The sequence below is a fragment of the Phalaenopsis equestris genome, unplaced genomic scaffold, assembly GCF_001263595.1.
Source record: "Phalaenopsis equestris unplaced genomic scaffold, ASM126359v1 Scaffold000002, whole genome shotgun sequence".
NCBI lineage: Eukaryota > Viridiplantae > Streptophyta > Magnoliopsida > Asparagales > Orchidaceae > Phalaenopsis > Phalaenopsis equestris.
The window spans coordinates 73,398,220-73,422,609 of NW_018164444.1; the positions used below are offsets into that span (position 1 = coordinate 73,398,220).

General features: G+C 35.2%; 1 protein-coding gene across 1 annotated transcript in view; it reads right to left on the reverse strand.

The window, feature by feature from the left end:
* LOC110026319 (ent-kaurenoic acid oxidase-like) overlaps window positions 1-24,390 on the reverse strand; it is a 54,816-nt gene that overhangs the window by 22,254 nt on the left and 8,172 nt on the right. The window contains exon 2 of the mRNA XM_020727215.1: window positions 12,009-12,486. Coding sequence (XP_020582874.1) covers window positions 12,009-12,486 — 478 coding nt within the window. The remainder of the gene's footprint in view (window positions 1-12,008; window positions 12,487-24,390) is intronic.

Sequence of the window (24,390 nt, forward strand, 5' to 3'; positions counted from 1 at the left end):
CGGCGATTGGCATTTCGACGTTGTGTCCTTCTTAGTGGCGCGTCAGGAACTCTACTAGCAAAAGCACCGACCAAGCCTCCCGTCGGTGTGGTGATCATCGATTGCAACTGACTAGTCCCCTCTACCGGATACTGTATTCTTTCCACTTTCTGTCTCTTTGGTGAGGAGTCTTCCCTGCACCAATCTTCCAATCCTGAGTAGTGACGGTAACCTTTCTGTCCCCCGGCGGCTGACGATGTCCATCAGAGGACCCTCATACTCAACATTGACCTGACTGTAGTCCAAGTCAAAGTTCACCACACCACCCTGAGCTGCCTTTTCTTTATTCAGTGCGAGATTTAAGAACTATGGAGGTCATCGGCCCACCCACGATTAAGGAATCTGTGGATCTGTTGTTATATTTGAGGGGGAGAATTATTCTTCCTTAATTATCCCTCATCATGTTTTATTTATTTCCTTTTATAATTTTATTTAAATTTTTCTCTAGTTGTATGAGGATTAATGTTTGAGTTTTATATATATAGTTGTTATATGCTTAATGAAAAGAGCAAAAAAAAATTTTCATCCGACAATCTATATGGTATCAAAGAAAAGGAAACCCTAACTCTTTCCTTCCACAGCAGAACCTCTTCCTACAGCCAGATTTTGAAAGGCATCTTCCTATCGCACGAAAATTATCTTGTGTGATCCTGGCAGGCCTCCGACCCGTTCTAGTGTGCTTGGATCACTCGTCGACATTGCATCTTCGTCCTTGAAGCGTCGGCATAGGATCTTCGTCCGCTTTGCCTACGTCAATCAGTTCGTGTGTCTGGGTTGATCTTCTGTGATAAAGAAAATGATACGATCATCTCACCAAGAAAAATTCTGCCCAAAAAATTACTGATCTTAAACATCAGACACGGAAAATTGAAGATCAAAAGATCATGTCATGGTCTGTCAACTCCATGATCACGAAAATTGGAGAAAACTTTCTTCTATACAAAATGACAAACCCCCAAGTTGTTTGACAATGAAACTAGATTACATGATCTGTGGCAAGTGAGTTGAATGTTTATCTATATTTCAACACTCTCTCCAAATATTGGCTCCAACTAGATTGTATGAAACATACACATGGAGGTGTTCACAAGACTATGGTATTTATAAAACAATTGTTGAACGAAAGAGAATCAAGTTGCTTCTTAGACACAACAAAGAATTAGATGAAGTCAGAAGAAGAATCATGGGAACCAAACCTTTTCTATCAATTCGTGAAGCTTTTGTTGAACTACGAAGGGAAGAAAGAAAGAAGAAACTTATGATGTCAGATAATCCCACCATATCAAATAGTGACAACTTGGTTTTATACACACACAAATCATCTCGGGACAACAAATCAAAAAGGAACAAACCGTGGTGTCAACATTGTAAAAAGCTTTGTCATTTAAAGAAGTGTTGGAAAATTTATGGAAAGCATGCATATTTGATGCTCAACAAAGTCAAAGGTGATGGAAAAATTAGAGCAAACACAACATCAAAGAAAGACAAGCCACATGTAGATAGTTCATTCAACAAGGAACAACTTGAAGCTCTCCAAAGACTTTTGAATAATATTCTAAACCTTCTACCAGGCATCTAGCACAATAAGGATGCCTTTCATCTACTCTTATTGCTCTCAACAGAAAAGAATCAATCTTGAATAATTAACTCTAGAGCATCAGATCTTATGACATGTGATATCATTATTTCTCAATTCTTCAATTCTTGCAAACACCATGTTGCAGTTAGAGCCGCATATGGCTCCCTTTCATCTATGGAAGGAAGACAATGTGAAAAATTCACAAAGGATCTTTTTACTCAATTTGTGCTTTATGATCCTAAAATTTGCTGCAATTTACTGTCTATTAGCAAGTTTACTATGACATGAATTGTGTTACTAAATTCTACCCTAATTTGTGCGAATTTCAGGTAGACTCGAGAAAAGTTGAAAAATCATGGACTTTATATGTTCACTAAAGCTTTTGCTTCAAAAGAACCAATCCACCATTCACAATCATGTCATCTATGAGTATATTTCTTATGAGTGTCAGGTTATGTTATCGCATTTTTACCTTTGACATCCTAATTTATATTATTTTGAAAAATTACATCATCATTTATTTATCGACAAAAAATCTAGTTCTTATTAGTGTGAAACTTGTGAGCTTGCTAAACATAACTGAGAAGTGTGCCCAAGCCTAAAATATAAACCAACACGCCCTTTCTCCATGGCTAATAGTGATATATGGGAGCCCTCAAAATAAAAAATATAAATAGGGCTAGGTCGTTTTTCACCTTCATTATTGATCACATCAAAACCACTTAGACATTTTCTCATAAAGAAATAAATTAAAACTGTCAGCATATTTGAAACCGTCTACAATATGATCCTCGCCCAATTTTAGAGCAAAATTCAGAGTCTCAAAATTGATAATGCAAAAGACCACTATAACTCCATACTCAGCCTTTATCTATCTAAAAATTGCATCATTCATACAAGCTCTTGTGTTGACACACCCCAAGAAAATGATGTGACTAGAAAAAAAACAGACATCTTCTCGAAGTGACTCTTTCAATTCAATTCACTAATAAAGTACTTAAAAACTTTTTGGGGGATATAATTCTCACATCCATTTATCTCATAAATAGGATATCCATCAAAGTGCTAAATTTTAACAAACCTCTCAACCCTCTCATAAAATCCCAATCTCACATTTAGTCCTTCACCTTGAACCTGCCACTAAAAATTGTTGGTTGCATCTCTTTTGCTCATCTACATCAACCATATCAAACTAAACTTGTTTTGAGGTCAATCAAATGCATCTTGAGGGATACCTTAAACAAAAAGGAAAATAAATGGTACTCTCAAGTAACATATAAATTCTACAACTCCACAGATGTCTTGAAAACCAACAATATTACCCCAAATCCAACATTCAAGGAGAGAGTTGAAGAGAATATCGAATTTGGGGTTCCATCCATAAACCTCAAGCTCACCTACCTTATAAGCCTGATGAATTCACTCTTATTCCCACTATCACAAATAAACATGAAAATAATCCTAGTTCACTAATTTTTTTCCACAGGTTCCACTAGAAGCCAAAAACTTTGTATGTACACCAGAAAAAAAATCCAGTGAGCATGTAATGAACAATATGCAAAATCAGGAATGCAAATTACCAGAACTAGTTCTACACACCCCAAGCATTCACACAGAGGTTGGGTCAACACATCATGAGCATCAAGAGAAAGAAGAAAAGCAAGAATGCACAAAATACCTGATGGAAGAATTTGTGACCTCTGAAAAATTGTCAACCATTTACAAATCTTTTGTTTAGAACTTGGATAATGTGCAGGTCTCAAATTTAATTCAAGAGGCCTTATTTATTCCTGTTTAGAAAAAGAATATTGGAGAAGAGATTCTTGTTCTTAAGAAAATGATATCTTGATCATAACAATTCCACCACATGAGAAAAAAACTGTGAAGTGAAAATTAGTATTTTCTGTCAAATATAAAGCAGAAGGAAGCATAGAAAGTTTTAAAGCTAGACCTGTAAAAAAATGTTTTACTCAATCATATGTGATTGATTACTATAAGACATTTGCCCTAGTGGCTAAACTCAACACAGCAGGAGTATTATTATCTTTAGTTGTTAACCAAGATTAGCCTCCACATCATCTAGACATTAAAAATGCATTTCTTAATGGAGATCTTAAGGAAGAAGTGTATATGAAGAAATTTCCTGGATTAAATAACAACACAAACAATCCGCTAGTGTGCAAACTAAAAAAATTTTTTTATGGGTTGAAAATGTCTCCCAGAGTATGGTTCGAAATATTCACCAAGACAATTATTGCCAATAAGTACTATCAATGTCGAGTTGATCACACCTTATTTGTAAAATCAAATCAAAAAGGTATGATAGTCATATTTATTGTGTATGTAGATGATATTATTCTTACAGACAATGACTCAAATGAACTCGAAACAACAAAAAAAACAATGACTTTTGAGTTTGAGATCAAAGATCCTGAAACTCTAAGATACTTCTTGAGAATGGAAGTAACTAGATCCAAAAAAGACATTGTAATATTCTAGAGATAATATCATTGACTTATTAAAGGAGACTGGAATGTTAGGGTGCATACCAACAAATACTCCCAAGAATCCAAATCGATGAGCCTCAAAAGAAGAGGATAACACCCCAATTGAAAAAGGGAGATATCAAAAACTTGGGGGGACTTATTTATCTATCACATACGAGACCTGACATTGTTTTTTTTTATGGGTGCAGTGAACCAGCATATGAAAAATCAAAATGAAGATCATCTAGAAGTGGTTCTTTGAATACTGAGAAACTTAAAGATGGCTCCAGGACATGGATTGAAACAAGAAAACTGAGAACCATGACATTGAAATCTATACTGATGCTAGCAAGGTAAAAAAAAACTAACTCACAAAAGATCTAGCACGGGTTACTACTCATTTGTATGGGGTAACCTAGTTACTTGGAGAAGTATAAAGCAAGCAGTGGTGGCAAGAAGTAGTGCTAAATTTGAGTTTTGTGCCCTAACCCTAGAAAATTTTCAATCAACCATCAGTATTTTAAAGAATATGATCCACCAAGATCGATAAATATTGACAAACATTTCATCTCTAAGAAGGTCAGTGGAAGGCATGTTACCTAAGTTATACACCAAGTATCAGATTGTTGGCATTATTATCAAGGCTCTTTATCGCACCACTTTATGGATATCAGTAACAAGTGTGGGATGTATGGCATATACAACCCAACTTGAAAAGGCTTGCAGATATGCAAATAATCGTGGAGGACATAGGCCCACCCACGATTTGGGAAATCGTAGATCTGTTGTTATATTTAAAGGGGAGAAATTATTCTCCATTAATTATCCTTTATTATATTTTATTTCCTTCCTTTTATCATGTTATTTGAATTTCCCTCTAATTATCTGAGGATTAGTTTGAGATGTATATATATAGTCGTTATATGTTGGATGAAAAGAACAAGAGTCTTTTCCTCCAATTTATAATTTGCAACAGTGAAACTTTCAACATTACTATTAAGATTTTTCTTAAATATATTCCTTTGCTAAGATTCTTCATAAATTAAAAGATTTGAAAAACAACTTCGATGAGCACTTTTGCGAGATTATTCATGAATTTGTTGATCATGCCTAATGAAAAACAAATATACAGTCTCATGTGTTTAAGATAAATCAATTTTCTCACTAGTCTGTGATATCTATGATACCAGAACTAGTAGGGAAAATAGTGAAAACTCAAAGAGTAATCTTTCATTAATATTAAAATAATATTATAACATGACTTAAACAGAAATAATAATTCAAGACATACGACAACACAAACAACACTCCTAAATGTAACTCAATGGGTGATGGAGGTCGGCTAGAGGAATAGGAGTGATTAGATGGGATGTCGATAGTCATGAAAAGCGGTTGCTAGCGAAGGGAATGTGTTGAACTATAGGAACAACAAGTGCAAGGGTTGTAGGTGGTCAGCAGTGATAGTGTGGTAGTTGAGAGGGGTTTGAAAAGAGTTAGTTAGGCGAGGCAACAGTAATGATTTGCAGGAAGGGGAAACAACTGGATGTAGAGGAGTGGAGAGAAGAAAATCTTGAAAGGATAAAAAGGGTGGATAAAAACAATAACCTCAGAGAGGATATAGCAGAAACACCACACCTCCTCAGATACAGCCCACAGAGAGAAAAGAGACTCCACACATGAGATCTGAAGTTAAACTCAAACATAACTCAAATCTGACTTCCACACACATAAAGACAGCTATTTATAGGCTTAGGAGAAACTTTTACACAAAAGGGATAGAGGAAAGCCAAAAAGAATTTAGAAATTACTTCCAGAAAAGATCTGGTGCGAACAACCAGGTTGGATCACGAGAATTCATGATTTGTCCATGTTGTGGGTTCTCCTGCCTTCACGAGACCTCATGTGGCTTTGCAAGGTTTTGCAGGGCTTCGGCCCTGCGGTTTTGAGCGCCACCCTTCGGGGCGTTTTTCCGCCCCTATATCCAGGGAACCATTTAAACGCCCTGTGACAGTCTCTCGGGGTTGAGGGAGCTTCGACCTTATTGGTCGAAGCTTTTGTTTCATTGTTAGCCACCATGGATCCCACTGGCGATATCTAAGGGTCTTCCCTATCTTGCGAGTAAATGTTCATATCATATGTTCTTCTGAGGTCTTGCACCGCGCTTATGCTAGTGAACTTTCCCAAAGTATCCTATGATCGATTCAATTGTGCGTATAGTGAGAGCAGTCAGACCCTTCTCGCACGGCGATAGTGCTATAGGTACAGTGTGTTCTGACGTAACCTTGGTCGTATCTTTCCTATATCGGAGGTGGGTGACTCTGTCCACCCTTCTGGTGTTACCACTAAAATTGGTTCTACTGATGGCGTTCCGTTGAAAAGGGAACCTATGACCTTAGACTACATCTAAAGGAGGGTGATGTGTTTTCCATCATTGGTGGAATACGTGTTTTTATATCCGTCGTGTTGAATCCTTCGGTCATATTGCCAAGGTCGTCCCAACAAAAGGCGAGACACGTCCATAGAAACCACATCACACCACAGCTGGTGCAGTCGGCCTCCGATCAAAAATTATACCAAGGATCTTTGATCGATGTTGACCTGATTCTCCTTGTTTAGCCATGTCAGTGAATATGGATGAGAATGCCTCTGAGTTGCCAGTCCCAACTTCTCAACCATCTGCGTCGATGTCACATTCTTGCTGCTCCCATCGTCAATGATTAGGATGCATACATTTTCCTTCACTGTGCAGCGGGTGTTAAATATGTTATGACGAAGCCATTGTGAATCTCTAGTGTCTTTAGCCTGCAAGATCTGTTGAATCACAATCGCCTCTCCATCATCTGGGGGAAGCTAATACTCCTCACCCAGTTCCTCGGCTTTCTCTTCATCGTTGATTTCTTCTATGGCGCCTTGATCTGTGAGTGTGAATATCTTGTTCGTAAGGCAGCTGGAGGCAATGTGATCGTAGTTGTGGCATCAGTAGCACTTCCTAGTCGCCACCGTGTTAGAGAAGTTGCCCTTCTCCTGTTTCTTCCCCCTTTGATCTGTAGTGTCATTTCCTTGTCTAAGCTAACCTGTCTCCCAAGATATCCCTGTCGGTTGTTGTACTTCTAGGTGACAACCTACTTAAAGGTTGCTGCTTGAAAGATGATTGTTGTCGGCTCTGTTTTTGTTGTGTTTCCACCTTCAAGGCTAATGTCTGAACATCCCCTAGTGTTCAGTATGGCTGCAACTGTACCACATTGTTGATGGCGAGTTTCAGACCCCCACGATATCTGGCTATTGCATGTTCCTCTGATTCCGTCAGCTCGCATTTCATCTACAAGTGGTCAAATTGGGCAGTAAACTCTTCAACTGAAAGATTCATCTACTGTACTTTGTGGAGTTTTAGGAACATATCCTGACGATATTAGGGTGGGAGGTACTTTTTTTGCATTACCTTCTTCATCTTTTCTCACCTCGTGATATTTTCATTATCTTCTTTTTTTCTTTGCCTCTGCACATTTTCCCACCATAAGAAAGTGTTTTTCTTTAGCTTAATGGCGGCTAGCTTGACCCGTTTGTCTTCTTACACATCTTTATATTCAAAAATTCGTTTAGCTAATTGCAGCCAATCAATAAACTGATCTATACCTCCCTCGAACTCTGAAAAGTCCATCTTGATGTCAAAATCCTGCGGACCTCCATAAGAAGCATCTTCTCTCGGTTTCCTTTGATATTGGATACCAAAATGACATTGTCGATATTCTTCGTCGTTGTGATCTTCCCTATGGAAAGAATTAAGATTCTCGTCTTTGTCTGCCCTACAACTCTCTCGATCACAGTTGAAAGTAATCTCTTCTTTATTCTCATCATCTAACTCGGCTATTCTCTGTTGCAAACGATGAATTTCACGTTGGATCTCTTTCTGAGTAGAGCCTGATGTATCTCTTTGTGGTGGCATGACTCAAGTTGGGAATTGAAAGGAAAAAGAAGTTAATGGAGGTGAATCTGGTAGGGGCGCGTGTTGGCGAACCCTAGGATAGGACTAGGTTGAACTAGCTCTGACATCAAATGATACTAGAACAACTAGAGAAAATAGTGAAAACTCAAAAAGTAATCTTTCATTAATATTAAGAAAAGATTGCAACATAACTCAAACAGAAATAACAATATAAAACATAAGATGACACAAACAACACCCCTAAATGTAACACAATGGTTGATGGAGGTTTGCTAGAAGAATGGGAATGATTAGGAGGGATGTCAGTAGTCACGGAAAATGGTTGGTAGCGAAGGGAAGGTGCGGAACTATAGAATTAACAATTGGAGGGTTGTAGGTGGTCGGTAGTGGTAATCTAGTAGTTGGGAGGGGTTTGAAAAAAGTTAGGTAGGCGGGGAAATAGTAATGATTTACAAGAAGGGGAAACAATGGGATGTTGGGATGACGGTGGGTGAGCTCGACAGTAGAGGTGTGGAGAGGAGAAGGTCTGGAAATGGTAGAAAGGGGGGATACAACCATCAAATTGGAGAGCATACAGCCAGAGCACCACCTCTTCCTTGGATAGAGCGCCACAAAAGGAAAATGAACTCCACACAAGAATCTGAAACTAAGTTCAAACACAACTCAAATCTGGCTCCCACATAAACAAAGACAACTATTTATAGGCTTAAGGGAAACTTCTACACAAAAGAAATAGGTGGAAAGCCAAGAAGAATCCATAAATTACTTTCCATAAAAGATCTAGTACGAATAGCCTGGTTGGATCGCGAAAATTCATGATTTCTCCCTGTCGTGGGTTCTACAGTCTTCGCGGGTTCGCGAGACCTCGCGCAGCTTCGCGAGGTTTCATGGGGTTTCAGCCCTACAGTTTCGAGCACCCTTCTTCATGGTGTTGTTCCGCACCCGTATCCGGGCACCATTCAGACACCCGGCGTCAACCTCCCAGTGGCAATAGGACTTCAACCCAAAGTCCCCATCTTAATATTGGGTACAAAATTCTTTCTATTAGTTTATGTCCAGTTAATCCAATTTATTTAAAGAAATCATTAATATAGTTTGTTGAGATTCAAAGATTCAGCCCTTGATTTAACAATTTTCAAGCCAGGAGAATACCAAAGTAGTCCTAAATCTTTAATCTTAATTTCTTTTGTCAGAAAATGCTTTAAGTTGGTTATTTCTCCCTCATTATTTTCAGTAAAAATAAAATCAACATAAACAACCAACATGTTAATCCTGCGATTGACATATGCTTTACAAATATAGAATGACAATTTTATTATTTAGAGAATTGTGCACCTCAACCACAATTGATAGTCAATCAAATCATGCATGCAGTAATTACAAATCATATAATATTTTTATAAGCTTGCAATTTTCGCAAACATTTTCATGACTCTTAAGCCTTGGAGATACAATCATGTAGTCCTTTTCCTCAAAATCACCATTCAAAAGCATTTTAAATATTAAATCAGCCTAAGAATCTGCAAGGTACAGAAGTACATGAACGAAGTTAAGCTTAGCAACCGTTGCAAATATCTACTTATAGTCTATTGTATATGATTGGGTGAAACTCTCGACCACCAATCGAGCTTTCAATTTATTTAAACTTCCATTAGTGTTACGTTTAATGGAAAGAATCCATATACATGATTGATCACTTTCTTTCCTAAAGTTTAGCAATTTCCCAAATGCCACTTCTTTTAAAGGCTTCAATTTCTTCCATTACAGCACACTTTTCTTAGGTTGTCCAAGAGCTTCCTAAATGCTGTTTAAAATTCGAACCTCTATTAAGATGTAAAAATGGCAAGATGAGTAGGAGCTTACTTTTCACGGCACAGAGTTATTAATACGGTACTTTGTACATAATTTAATGCCTATTCTAGAAGCAATAGGTTGATCAAGGTCACATAAAGTTGGTTCATTAGTTTTTTCATTGATGTGGAGTTCAGATGTCGCAAATTTTGTTCAAAATCATGGTTCTATAACTCTAAGCAAAAGGTGCTTATACCTTTATCTTTATTTTCGACCTTCTAGAGTATAAAAATAATTCTGGAGTGATGACATTGTGTTGAATTCGAAGGATGGTTATTGAGTTTAGAGTGAATTTGCCAGACGGTATTCCCTAGAATTATCTCAATAAATATCAACTTCGGAATAGAAAGGTTGATTTAACAAAAAAATGTTACATTTTTGTTAGAGAATATACTCTTAGACCCTTTTGGTTTGGTGGATATCCAAGGAAGTTTACATTCAAGTGGTCTAGCTTTAAGTTTTCTGCGACGTTGAGGATGTATGTGGACAAAAGGAGCTGCACATAATAATTCTGATTGGAATTGATGAAATGATTTTGGCATTAAGAACATATTTGAAAGATACATTGACAACTTAAAAATTTATAATTTGAAAGAGCACACCATTAATGAAAGCAATTGTAGTTAGCATACAATCTCTAAGATATATTTTGGAATATGTTTAAAAAGCATGGTGATTGAGTTACTTGCATCAAATATCTATTTTCTTTCAACACTCCATTTTATTATGAAGTGTCTAGTACTAATGGACAATCTCCTGATCCAACATGTAGGACCCAAGGGTAGAGTAAGAGGACCCAAACCTATTGTAAGCATGGGGTATTTAGATTTTAACTTTGAACTGACTTTCTACCATCTAATTAAAATTTAGAAAAATGGTTCTAATTAATCTTTCAAGAAGAATAAACAGATGACTTTAGAGTGACCATTGATGAATGTAATGAACCATCCTGTGAGAGTGATATTGCTAACTGTAGATACTCATCATACATCACCATATATTAGGGGAGAATGATAGAGTTGATTTATATGGGTGACTATTCATGGAGATAAAAAATTATCTTCCTTTCAAGTCCCATAGACAAATATAAGAGGCATTTACATACATACCGCCCAATTCTTATATATTTACATATCTAACACCTAAAGTTTGTTTTTTACATTTATACCAAGTAAATCTTTCATATCACATCAAATATACCACTATTTTAAGAAAGTATTTATTGTTGCCCATGGGGAAAAGATTGATCACCCTCCCTTCTTTTCTATAACTCCGCGTGCACTTTAGAATTTGCAGAGAATAAATCAATAAAGTCTTCTACTTATTTGTACATCGTCTCATAGCAATTTTTTTAATTATTCCTCCTACTTTCTTAAAACAAGAAAAACCATAAAGAAAATGCAATAATTCATAATAAATATGAAAGAGAATAAAAACCAATGACATAGTGAGCTTGATGAAGTTACACAAAGTAAAGAACAATGCCATAGATTGATGAGCTAAATGAAGCAAAAAAAATAGAAGCTTTGTAAATAAAAAATAACAAATAAACAGAGAAATTCATGAATCTCAGCACATTCAGTACATATTGAACTTAGAAACAGTGAGAATTAAACAATTTATTGCTTCTTATCGAAGTGATGGAACTTATCATCCATACCCTTCACAATAAAGGTAATTACCATTATTTGTGAAATATCTGGCAGGCTCCAATATTTTAAGATGGCTTCAGAGGATAAGCAACAATAAAATAAAAAGGATAAGAGTGAAAATGGTCTCCTTGCTCTTTGTAAGGGGGTGCATTTTAATAAGTCTAAGAAAATGTCAATTTAGTCCTCAAGGCTCTTTTGATGGTGGTTGAAATAGTCCTCATACTCGCTTAACTGGGGACTATTTCAGCTCATGTTAAAAGAATCTTGAAACTAATTTGACACTTAGAGATTATGGGGACCAAAATGGCCCATGTAAAAGTCGGGACTATTTTGACACTTCACTCGCCAAAAAAATGACCAGATTAAAGGAAAAGCTTAACAAAAGAAAGAAAGAAATCATAGATATTTAAGAGATCTTTAACTTTAAAGCTGAATTAAAACATTTACGGTAAATTCACCTTTAGGGCCCTGTGGTATGCAAATCCAGGAAAGTTGATTGCCATCGCTCTCATACCATAGTTGAGATCAGTGTAAACTCTTTCTAAAGATTCGATCACAGTGTCACCCTCCGTGCTAAGAAAAATGTGCATTATAATCCTGAATGTAAGCCTCCGAACCTCCGTAAGGAACTCTACTTGTTCTATCTCTGCCCACTTCTCCAGCGCAGATACAACAGATTCTTCAATGAATTTCAGGTAGGTGGAAAGTGCTTCATAACCATTTATAGGAGCTGAAGTTAGTTTTCTCAGCCGCTTGTGTTCTTCGTGAGGTAGTTTGATGAATGATTTCTTTCCAATAAGTTCAACAGCAGCCTTAGGCCATCCTGTTACAAAGTTCTCATTATCCATCAATACTTGTTTGCAGGTTTCAGGTATAGTAACCAAAATTGTTGGGCTTCCAAACATGAATGACTTGTATATCCCGATGCGGCCATACCTGCCATCATTATTAAAGTTCGTATTTTTTTTATAATTGGAAGATACTAGCAGGAAACTAGAAATGCATAAAAGGAGCATAACACAATCAAGGTAGATTTACATATATGCCACTCAACTCTACGTATTTACATATCTACCCACATACCACCTTTCATAAAAAGGTGTATTTCACTTTTTAAAAGTTAAAATGGTGGCATTTTATGTGATCATAAAGATTTGGATGGCATAAACATAAAAAAGTGAAATTTAGGTAGTAGATATGTAAATATATAAGAATTAGGTGGTATATATGTAAATTCCCCGACAATTAACCACAAGTAATGAACAAATCAGTGAATTTTGCATAAGAAAAAAACCTAATCATGGTCAATGTCATGAGCTAGCTCGGAGTGTCGAATTAACTAGAACGAGAACAGATGGCCCGACAGTAGAAATTAAATTTTCGATATTCATCCTCTAAAAATAACATTTTACAAATGAAAGAGCGCTAATCAATTTAAATCAAAGCAACATATTTAAAATTACCTTAGTTACTAGTTCTCCGCATCTTATAAAAATGTTTTCTCTTCTGTCAATCATCTTTTAATTTAATAATTAATCTAAAATGTTAATTTAAAATAATAGTAAGCTAAATAAACCAATGAGTATTTATACTCAGAAACCACAATAATACAAGAGAAAATAAAGAAATATACAAGTCAGTCAATTTTTTAATAAATCATAAAAACATTTAATATTATTCAAAGAACCTTACTATATCAATACCATATTAATATCATATTATATTAGTACAACAGTCACAAGAGCTCTGTCAAAAAATTATGTCAATTAAGACACATCAATATCAATATTCTTTTCCATATATGTGCACAGAGACCTTAGTATTCACCCTAGTACAAAGAGGTGACTACATCATAATCAATTATATACATACAAACAGTCAATATACACATATTATTCATGCATTAATCGTATTTAATTCAACATACTATACAAAACATACACTAAATGCATGAGAATAAGTAGCTACAAACATTCATAACAATATAGCCGATAAAAAAAATATCTCAATCAGAATAAAGCATGTGCAAATATCATTGACTGCAAAATATTTGAAAAAAAAAAAATTATTACTATAAATTAAAAGTACAAATATTCACCTCGATGTTGATTACTTTGTCATTTGTTTTGACATCAATTTTTCTAAATTTAAAAGCCTATAATAATTATGGTATATAATTCAATTAATTTATTATTTTAATAAACTATATATATATATATATATACAAAAAGTAATTATATATTAATAGAATTCTTATTGAATATTATAATTAATAAACTCACCCTAATTTTTTTTCATACATGTTACCCTAATCTTTCGTACATGTCATTTGACTCCCTAGTAAGTTTCTGCCTCTGATAATTTATAGGTCGAACTTACCCTTCAACTTTCGACCCCCTTCACTTCCTCTTCCTTCGGTTCATTTCCTCTCCCTCCCCGTTAGATTTCACGACTCCTCAATTATTCTTCTTCGATTTCCTCATTTTCTCTTCTCTGGTATCAGGTCGTCGCAATCTTTCTCACTTCAAAAAATTTCTTCCTCAAAATTTATAAACAGACATCAAGTAAGTCAACATTAGCTTTCTATAAAACTAAGATCATTTATGATTACTAATCACTATAAAAGTAAAGGCTCGATACAAGCCAACTCAACTATACTTCAGATAACAATACACAGTTACTGAAGCAAGGAAGTACACTAGAAAAAATAGTCTATATAAAAAAATGCCAAACTTCTTAGACCTCATCACCATCCGTGATAATAGGTTCTTCAAACTTACTATAAGTAAGAGAATATACTCAAGGTCGAACCGATTGCCTTGGTTGACCTTGGGTAGGAGTTGAAGCTTTAGATTCGATCTTTTTTGCCCACCTGCAATGTTCCCTGAAGGTGCTTCATCTGATTTCTGATCTTCAACACTCTTCTGGCCAAGAGATGGACAATATATTGTTATATGACCAGACTGATGGCACAATTAGCAAATATTAGAGCTCATCAACCATTCACCTTTGTCTTCCACATTTGACATAAATGACTAGTGTACTCTGAGTCGTATCTTTGCTAACTCCACTCAAATTTTTCTTGAACTTCTTTTTATTTGATCCCTTTGTTTGACCGCATGTCCTTTTTCTTCAACATTCTTCCTCTTGTGTATCTCCTTACGTTTCTGAGTAAGTTGATAGTCAATCCTAACTCTTCTAGCTCGTTTCACTAACACCAAATATTCATTGATCCTTAAAGGCACCAACGGCTGTCTGATCGAGTCATTTAATCCTGAAAGAAGCCTGTAGAACTTTTTTTCCTCTGCAATAGCGATCAATTGTGGTGTATTCATCTACAAAGCAGTGAATTCTTCTTCGTACTGCATGTTTGTCTCCTCTTTTTGCCTTAACTTGATGAGGTTTTTATTTATCTGTAATCGATTCATTTTTCATCAAGTGAATAGGGGCACAAACCAATCTCTGAATAGTTCAAAGAATTCTTCCCAACTAACCATGGTGTTGGGTATGTCTCCTAACCTATCCTGACGCTGCCCGCGCCACCACCTTTCAGCTTCTCCATCCAGTACAAACGTCGTCAATAGTACTCTTCTTTCATCCAGACAAGTCATGTTATGCAGCAACTTCTCTATCTTCATTAACCAGATCTCCGCTTCAATTGGGCCTTCAGTTCCGTTGAGTAAAGGTAGACATACTATATCTTCAACTACTTATCTACACTGATAGTATCACTTCCGATAGACTGCGTTCTGGACTCATGAATCAACTAAGTCATTGTCGCCATCATTTTGGTGAAGACATTCGTGTAACACTATGTATAAATATAAAATATTATTATTTTAAGTTAACTTTAATTTTTATAATTATTAAAAAAAAAATTAATAATTATCATGTTGGCTCTTTCATTTAGATTTCATTAATTAATCATAAATCTTGTGCTATGATATCATTTTTCTCAAAACCCGACCCATTGCTTGGAATTAATCAAGATGAGAATAGACACTAAGATGATGAAAATTAATTTTTTTTATATTCATTATCTATAAATAATTTTTAACAAATGAAAGAGTCACTAATCAATTTAAATTAAAGCAATATATTTAAATTTACATCGTTATTGGTTATTTGCATCTTATATAACTGTTTTTTCTTATATCACTCATCTTTTAATCAATTAAATTAATCTGAAAAGTTAATTTAAAATAAAAATAAGCTAAACAGGTCATTGAATACTCATACTCACAAATCAATGTAATACAAAAGAAAAGAAAACAAAATACATGTCAGTCAATTTTGTAATAAATCAATAAAATATTTGATATCATTCAAGAACCTTACTATATCAATAACATATCATTATTATATTATATTTGTACACCAAAACAAGAGCATCATCTAAAATTATGTCAATTAAGACACATTAATATCAATTTATTTTTTATGGACGTACGTGGGTACTTTAGTGTTCTCTCACTAGTATCATCAAAGGGTGACTCCATCATAGTCAATCATGAACATACAAACAATCAACACAAATATATCACTCATGTATTTATCGCATTCAATTCAACATACTATATAAATCATACATATAATGCATAAGATTAAATAGCTACAAACATTCATAACAATATGATTGATAAAGAAAATAATATATCAATCAGAATAAAACGTGCGCAAGTATCACTAACTGCAAAATATTTTAGAATAAACAAATTATTATTATATATTAAAAGTACAAGTACTAACATCGATGTCGATTAATTTGTTATATTTCTTGACATCAATTCTTGTAATTTGAAAACCTAAAATAAAAATTGTATAAAACTTAATTATTTTATTATTTTAATAAACTCTTAACTTTTCATATTTATTTTATGTAACCCTTGTTATATATGTGTGAGTGTGTACATGTATACATTATATAAATATACATATGAATAATATATATTAATAGAATTCTTATTAAATATTATAATTATTAAACTCAACCTAAAAAATTTCTTTCGGCCAAGCCTTATACACGTGCAGACGCGATTCATTCCCTCCTCCTCTGCGTTCGGCCTCTCGCATGAGACGTCGATGCCTCCTTCCTCCTTTGTATGGCAGCAGAGCACGCGTTAGTGCAAGGGAAAGCTTTTTTCTTCCATTGCACACGGAAAACAGCTCGCATGTCGTCTTCCTTCCTCCGCCATGGGTCGCAACTTCACGCAACAAGGCAAACACTCACCACTGTTGCCTCCCTATTTCTCCTTCCTGCTCAACAAAAACCTTGCCGCCCGATGACGTCGCTATCTCCGGCTACAGGGACTCCCTAATTTGTGTCTATCGCCTCTCTTACTTGTCGTTCGACTCCCTCGTAAATTTCTGCCTCTGATAATTTAAAGGACGAACTTACCCTTCGGCTTCTGACACCTTCGCCTCCTCTCCCTTCAGTTCATTTCCTCTCCCTCCCTGTTCGGTTTTACGACTCTTTAATTCCTCTTTTTCAGTTTTTTTGTTTCCTCTTCCCTCATAACGGATCGTCACAGAGAATACCTAGTAATTGTTTTTCTTACACATATTCGATGAAATATGCATGACTACCCCATTCTTTCTTAAAAAAACAAGCTTTTGGTTATCCTGTCGTTCATTCCTATAGTTATATGGAGCAAGTTATGTAAATATGTCTTCCCAACTGTCTTATAGATCTTCGCAAACATCTAATTTAATTTATTTTCTACCTAAATAAATTGCAAATAATAAAAATCAAAATTTCACAAACCTACTACAAAAAGCTTATTTTTAGATTTATGATCAAATATTCTAATTTTTAATGTACTTGCCAGTTCCTACCCACGCTTGTTAACTTCAGTCTTGAATGACAAAATTTCTGAACTTTAACGGAGAAAAGAAAAAAAAACAATATAACGATAGGGATGAATTCCTTCATAAATGAAAACATGAATGGTCCAAACAGCGATGTCAGGTAATTTTACCCATTTATTTTCATAAGCACAAATGAGCTCATCATCGTCATCATATCTCATCACCAACATCAACCTTATCCCTAGGCTTTGGTGCTAACTTTATGAATTATGATAATCTGGTCACTCTTGACGAGTACTAGTTGAGATGATAAATCTATTTTGTGTAATTTTCATAATTTCTACATAGCATAATAGCCCATCTCCAGTCCCTCTTTGTGGACAAAAATTTTTAATTTTTCTTCATGGATATTAAAGTTTTTTTATTTTGTAGAGTGGTCATATCTATTTCTTAACTTTTTTATGCAGTTTATTAATAGCTTTGATGATAATTTATTGGTAGCATTATTACAACTTGCTTTTCTTATCATAATTAAGAGAATTCTAATGCATATAAATGATTTTAAATTTATACAAGTTATTTTATCCTTGGCCAATTAAAATCCTTCCAGAAAAAAAACAGCATCCTTGAATAAGTTTTGTTATCAAGTTATTATTTCTTAATCTTTTCATATTTGCATTCTTCTTTATCGTAATAAGTTTCTTATGTCATCCTATTTTAAATATCAAAACCATGCCAAATCATTCAATAACAATGATTATAAATTACTCCCAAGAAAGTTCAGTTACTTTTTTTTTAAGTTCATTTAATTTTTTTTCTTAAATTCAATTATATCAGGGTCACACTGACACCCGAGTATAGTGTCAAATAAGCAAGGGTTTTCAAATTATGAACGGATGCAGACAAAAAAGTTAGTCTATGAAACTAATATTACGATAGGAACTTAAAATATAACTACTTTCACCAATAAATTAATGAAATTAGTAGATATTATAGTTCATAGAAACACAAATATCTTAGGCATTGGAGAAACTAAATGAGTTGGAGAAAATAGTAAGGAGATTGATAACCTGTGTTTTAAACTTTGATATTTTGGTATGAGTCACTAGAAATGGTGTAAGAGTAATTATAGATAAGAGTTTGAAAGATAATATTGTAAGAATCAATAGAATTGAAGATATAATTATAACTCGAAAGATTATTGTTGATAAAAAGAATTTTTGATAATATAAGTGTTTATATTTTTCAAGTATATTTAGATATAGGTTCAACAGAAAAATTTTGGAATGACCATGAAAAATTATTACGAATGATACATCTTCAAGAATGAACTTTTATTGGAGGAAATTTAAATAGACATGTTGGTAGAGTGATGGAGTATTTTAGAAATATTCATGATGACTACGGTTTTTGAGTGATTAATGAAGAATGTATAATCGTATTAAACATTGATTTAGCATATGATTTTGTTATTTTTAATATTTTTTTAAGAGAAAAATAAATATATTGTTACTTATAAGAATATATCTACTAAAATACAGACTCATTATTTTCTTATGAGAAAAATAAATAGTTAAAAGAGTAAAAATTGTAATGTTATTTCAAATTAAAATTTAAGTACGCAACATCGATTATTAGTTTTGGATTTTAAGATAAAGAGTTTTAAGATAAAGAATACAATAAAACATTATCATAGAATTAGATGAAAACACTAAAAAGATATAAATAAAACTATTTTTATGAGAAACTTCAAGATTTTAAGATTAAGGATGTTCATAAAGAAGCAAATAATATATGGAACAAAGTAACAGACACTATTAAACAAGTGAAAAAAGATATACTAGGAGAATCAAAAGAAAAACTTTTATAAATATAAATAGTTAGTGGTGGAATAATAATGCGCAAGAAAAATAAAATATGAGAACTAGTGTTATAAAAATTAATTTAAATGTAAAAGCTAAGAGAACTGAGAAAAAATATGATGGTTCGTAGGAAGTTTAAGAGAATAATTTGTGATGCTAACAATTTCATTTTTAGTGATCTTTATAACAGAATAGACACTAAAGAGTGTGAAAACATATGTATAAACTAGTTAAACAAAGAGAAAAAGAAAAGTGAAGACAATTAACTATAGGTTTTTTCTTAGAGGATATTTATTACAGGTGGTTGAGCTATTTTATAATATTTTCAATGAAGTTTCTAAAAATACAATCAACCTTAATGTTCTTAATATTGTTAATAATAATAATTTTTTTTTTACCATCGCATTAGTAAAAAGGAAGTTGATGAGACTTTAAAGAAAATCAAAGGGAAAATCAGTAGGGCATGATGATGCCTCAATTGAAGTGTGGAAATATTTAGGAGATTTGAGAATTTCTTAGCTTAACAAACTCTTAAATATTATTTTAAAAACTAAAATTATGCTTGAGGAGTGGAGAGAGTATTTTGATCCCCATTTTTAAGAATAAAAGGAATGCACAAGTGAGTGCAAATTATAAATCAATTAAATTGATGTGTCATACTTATGAAGTGATACAAAATTTCTCATAATTAGTTTGGATTTATGTCAGATAAGTCTACTATGGAAGTTATACATTTTTTGATAGGTTTGATAGAGAAGTACAGTGAGAATAAGGAGGATCAACATATGATTTTTATTGATTTTGAAAAAACTTATGACATGACTTAAATTCAAGAAAAGTCCTTTAAAGAGTTTTAGAGATGAAAGATGTTCATATGATTCATATTCGAGTCATTAAAGATATGTATTGTTACTCGTGTCCGACTGAAAAAGGATTGACCAAGTATTTCCCCATTTCAGTTGGATTACATCAGAGATAGGCTTTAAGCCCATATCTTTTTGTTTTAGTTATGGATGTGAGATTTAAAAAAGGATGTACCTTCGTGTATATTTTTCGCTGATATTATCCTTCTTGTGGATAAGATTAGAGAAAGAGTTCATGAAAGCTTGAATTATGGAGGTCTAAAGTGGAATCTAGAAGATTTTGTTTGAGTAGATCTAAAACTGAATACATGAATTACAATTTTAGTAGCAATAATTTTAGTGGCAGAGTTGTAATTATGAGTGATCAAATCATTAAAAGACGTAATTATTTTAAATATTTTGAGTCTATTGTTCAAAGTGATGGTGATACAGATAGGGATGTTATTAGTAGAATTCAAGTTCGTTGGTTAAAGTAGAGGAATACATCGGGCCTATTTTGTGTTAGAAAAGTACCGATTTGACTGAAAGAAAAATTTTATAAGATGGTGGTGAGACCTGCAATGCTCTATGGCAGAGATTGTTGGCCTTTAAAAGAGAAGCATAAAACAATGTTGAGTGCTACTGAGATGAGAATGCTTAGGTGGATGAGTGACCTGACACTTAGAGACAAAATATGAAATGAATAGATCCGTGATAGGGTTTGTGTAGCTCTGATGGCAAACAAGATTAGAAAATCAACCTAGATGGTTTGGTCATATTAAAAGTCATAATGATTATGTTAGGAGAGTAGATGTTTTAGATTTGACTTATGTTAAGAAAAACTTGGGCATCTTGTATAAAAAATGATCTTAATCTATTAGAATTAAATGAAAATAGGACACTCAACAAGACGCAATGGAGAAAAAATATTCATGTAGCCGAACATGCTTAGTGGGGTAAAGGCTTGTTGTTTTTGTTGTTGTTGTTATGATTTTGTTATTGCTAACATTTTATTTAAGAAAAGAGAATAACATATTGCTACTTAAAAGAATGGTTTGATAAAATAAAATATTATTATTTTCTTAAGAGAAAAAGGAATCGTCGAGAATATAAAGATTATGACCCCGTTTGGGGCAGCTTATAAATGTGTTTGGTGTTTTGAAAACGCCAAGGAGGTGTTTGTTTCGTGTGTTTGGGCTACTTATCTGGAGTCGCCGTTTTGATTTGTTTACTAAACACAACAACGGGATCAACCGTGTGGCCCACATTCTAAACTTTGCTTATTACTCTCGTACTCTTACATTGATTCATCTCACGCTCGACTCCTGCTCTGCCCTAGGTAACTCTTTGCTCGTCTCTCTCCCTCGGTTGCTCCTACCTCGAATTAGTACTGCCTTTCGCCCCTTCCTCCTACCTTCGACCTCTGGTCGTTGTGCTTTGTAAGTAATTTCAAAGCAATTCTTTTCTATATGCAATTTGTGGCGATTTTTTGATGAAATGGTCATCTCTATGTGGTTTTCTGATGAAATGACTTTCTTTACGAGATTTTTTTATTTTTTGATAATTTGGAGAATGGGTGAAAATGAATTGGCGTGAATAAAGTTGTATCTTGTGGCTTTTTGCGATTCTCAGTTGCAATTGGCTGTCTGCGTTGCTGTGTTATTATGGTTGCCTTGGGTAGTGGTTGTGTGTGGTTTTGGGCACCTATATGCTGGTTGTATTTGTTTGTGGGTGTGTGTGTGGTTGTATATGGTGGTTGTATTTGACTGTGGACTTAAAATTTACATGTCTAGCATACAATCATGATGTATTTGGTTGTGGTTGTGTGGTTGGTCATGGGTGCTTTGTGTTGTGGTTTGTGTTGTGTTGGGCGGTTTGTGAAGGGCTTGGTTGGGTGGTGGATGCATTGGGTTTGGGGTGTGTGTGGTTGTGTGTTGTGTTGGGGTTGTGGGTGTGTGATATGTGTGTTGTGGCTTTGGTTGTGTGTGTGATTGTGTGTTGTGTGAAGCTTGGTTGCGTGATGGTTGTTTTGGGGTTATGTGTGTGATGTGTTGTGTTGACCTTGGGTGGTGGTTGCATGTGGTTTATGGGCATCTATATGGTGGTTGTATTTGGTTGTGGGTGTGTCTGTGGTTGTATTTGGTTGTGGGTGGGTATGTGGTTGTATTTGGTTGTGGGTGGGTGGGTGGTTGTATATGGTAGTTGTATTTGGCTATAGGCTTAAAATTTACGTATATAGCATACAATTCTAATGTATTTGGCTATGGGTGTGTGTGTGGCTCTGTGTGGATGTGTGTGGTTGGTCTTGGGTGCTTTGTATTGTGGTTTGTGTTGTGTTAGGTTGTTTGTGTGGGGCTTGCTCTGGTGATGGTTGTGTTGGGTTTAGGGTGTGTGTGTTTTAGGGTGTGTGTGTGGATGTGGATGTGTATTGTGTTGGGGTTGTAGGTGTGTGTTATGTGTGTTGTGGTTGTGGATGTGTGTATGATTGTGTGTTGTGTGGGGCTTGGTTGGGTGGTGGTTGTGTTGGGGTTGCGTATGTGCTATGTGTTGTATTGGGTTTAGGGTGTATGCTATGTGGTTGGGTTTAGGGTGTATGCTATGTGGTTGGGTTTAGGGTGTGTGTGGATGTGTGTTGCGTTGAATTGTTTGTGCGGTGTTAGGTGTGTGTGGTGGTTGTGTTGGGTTTAGGGTGTGTGAGTGTGGCTGTGTTTTGTTGGGGTTGTGGGTGCGAGTCTGACAATGTATTGTGTGAGGCTTGATTGGGTGGTGGCTGTGTTGGGGTTGTGAGTGTGTGATGTGTGATGTGTGATGTGTGTTGGGTTGGGTTAGGGTTTGTGTTGTGTGTGTGTTGGGTTGGTTAGGGTTTGTGTTGTGTGTGTGTTGTGTGGTGCTATGTGTGTGTGGTGGCTGTGTTGGGTTTAGGGTGCGTGTGTGATTATGTGTTGTGTTGGGGCTGCGGGTGTGTGTATCTGTGTTGTGGTTGAGGGTGTCTGTGGTTTTGTGTTGTGTGGGGTTAGATTGAGTGGTGGATGTGTTGGGGTTGTAGGTGTGGGTTATGTGTTGTGTTGGGTTTAGGGTGTGTGCTCTGTGATTGGGTTTAGGGTGTGTGTGTGTGGATGTGTGTCGTGTTGAGTTGTTTGTGTGGTGTTATGTGTGTGTGGTGGTTGTGTTGGGTTTACGGTGTGGTTGTGGTTGTGTGTTGTGTTTGAGGTTGTGTGGGTGTGTGTTGTGGTTGTGGTTGTGGGTGTGCTTGTAGATGTGTGTTGCAAGGGGCTTGGTTGTGTGGTGACAATGTTGGGGTTGTGGGTGTGTGTAATGTGTTGTGGTTTAGGGTGTGTGTGTGGTTGTGTGCTAAGTGGTTGGATTTAGGGTGTGTGTTGTGTTGGGTGGTTTGTGTGGTGTTTTGTGTGTGTGGTGGTTGTGTTGGGTTTAGGGTGTGTGTGTGGTTGTGTGTTATGCTAGAATTGTGGGTGTGTGTTATGTGCATTGTGGTTGTGAGTGTGTGTAAGGCTTGGTTGAGTTGCGGTTGTGTTGGGGTTGTGGGTGTGTGCTATGTGTTATGTTGGGTTTAAGGTGTGTGTTATGTGTTTGGGTTTAGGGTCTGTGTGTGGATGTGTGTTGTGGTGGGTTGTTTGTGTGGCGTTATGTGTGTGTGATGGTTGTATTGGGTTTAGGGTGCGTGTGTGGTTGTGTGTTGAGTTGAGGTTGTAGGTGTGTGCTATGTGTGTTGTGGTTGTGGGTGTGTGAATGGTTGTGTGTTGGGTGGTGGCTTGGTTGAGGTTGTTGGTGTGTGTGTGGCTATATGTTGTGTTGGTTTATGGTTGGGGGTGCTTCATCAATGTTTGATCAGTGTTGGAGGTGCTTTATACTTAATTGCAGTGTGAAATATTAATGTTTTGTCTTCTCTTTGTTAGTAATGCAATGGTTAAACCCAAAAAAAGTCGCATCATCAGTCATGTGGGATAGAGAGGTCACAGTCATATTTTGGGGCTTGTCTTAAGGAGGTTAAGCTGGAAAATAAACTCACCACATATTTTAGCAAATGGTGGCAAAATATAATGAAGAAGTTCAAATAACTGACAGGAAGCGAGTACGACAGGTTGTAATTTAAGAACAAGTGAGATCAGTTGAAGAATAATTAAAAATTATGAAAAAAACTAAAACGGGGGTCCACAGGCTTGGGTTGGGATCCAATGAAATGGACAAGAGATGTTTCGGAGGACTGGTGGATTGAGAAATTAGAGGTAATAACACATCCTATGATTACTTGTTTTTATTCATTTGTTATCTGACTAAGTTGTTTTAAGTAATAAACTTGTCTATGGTTG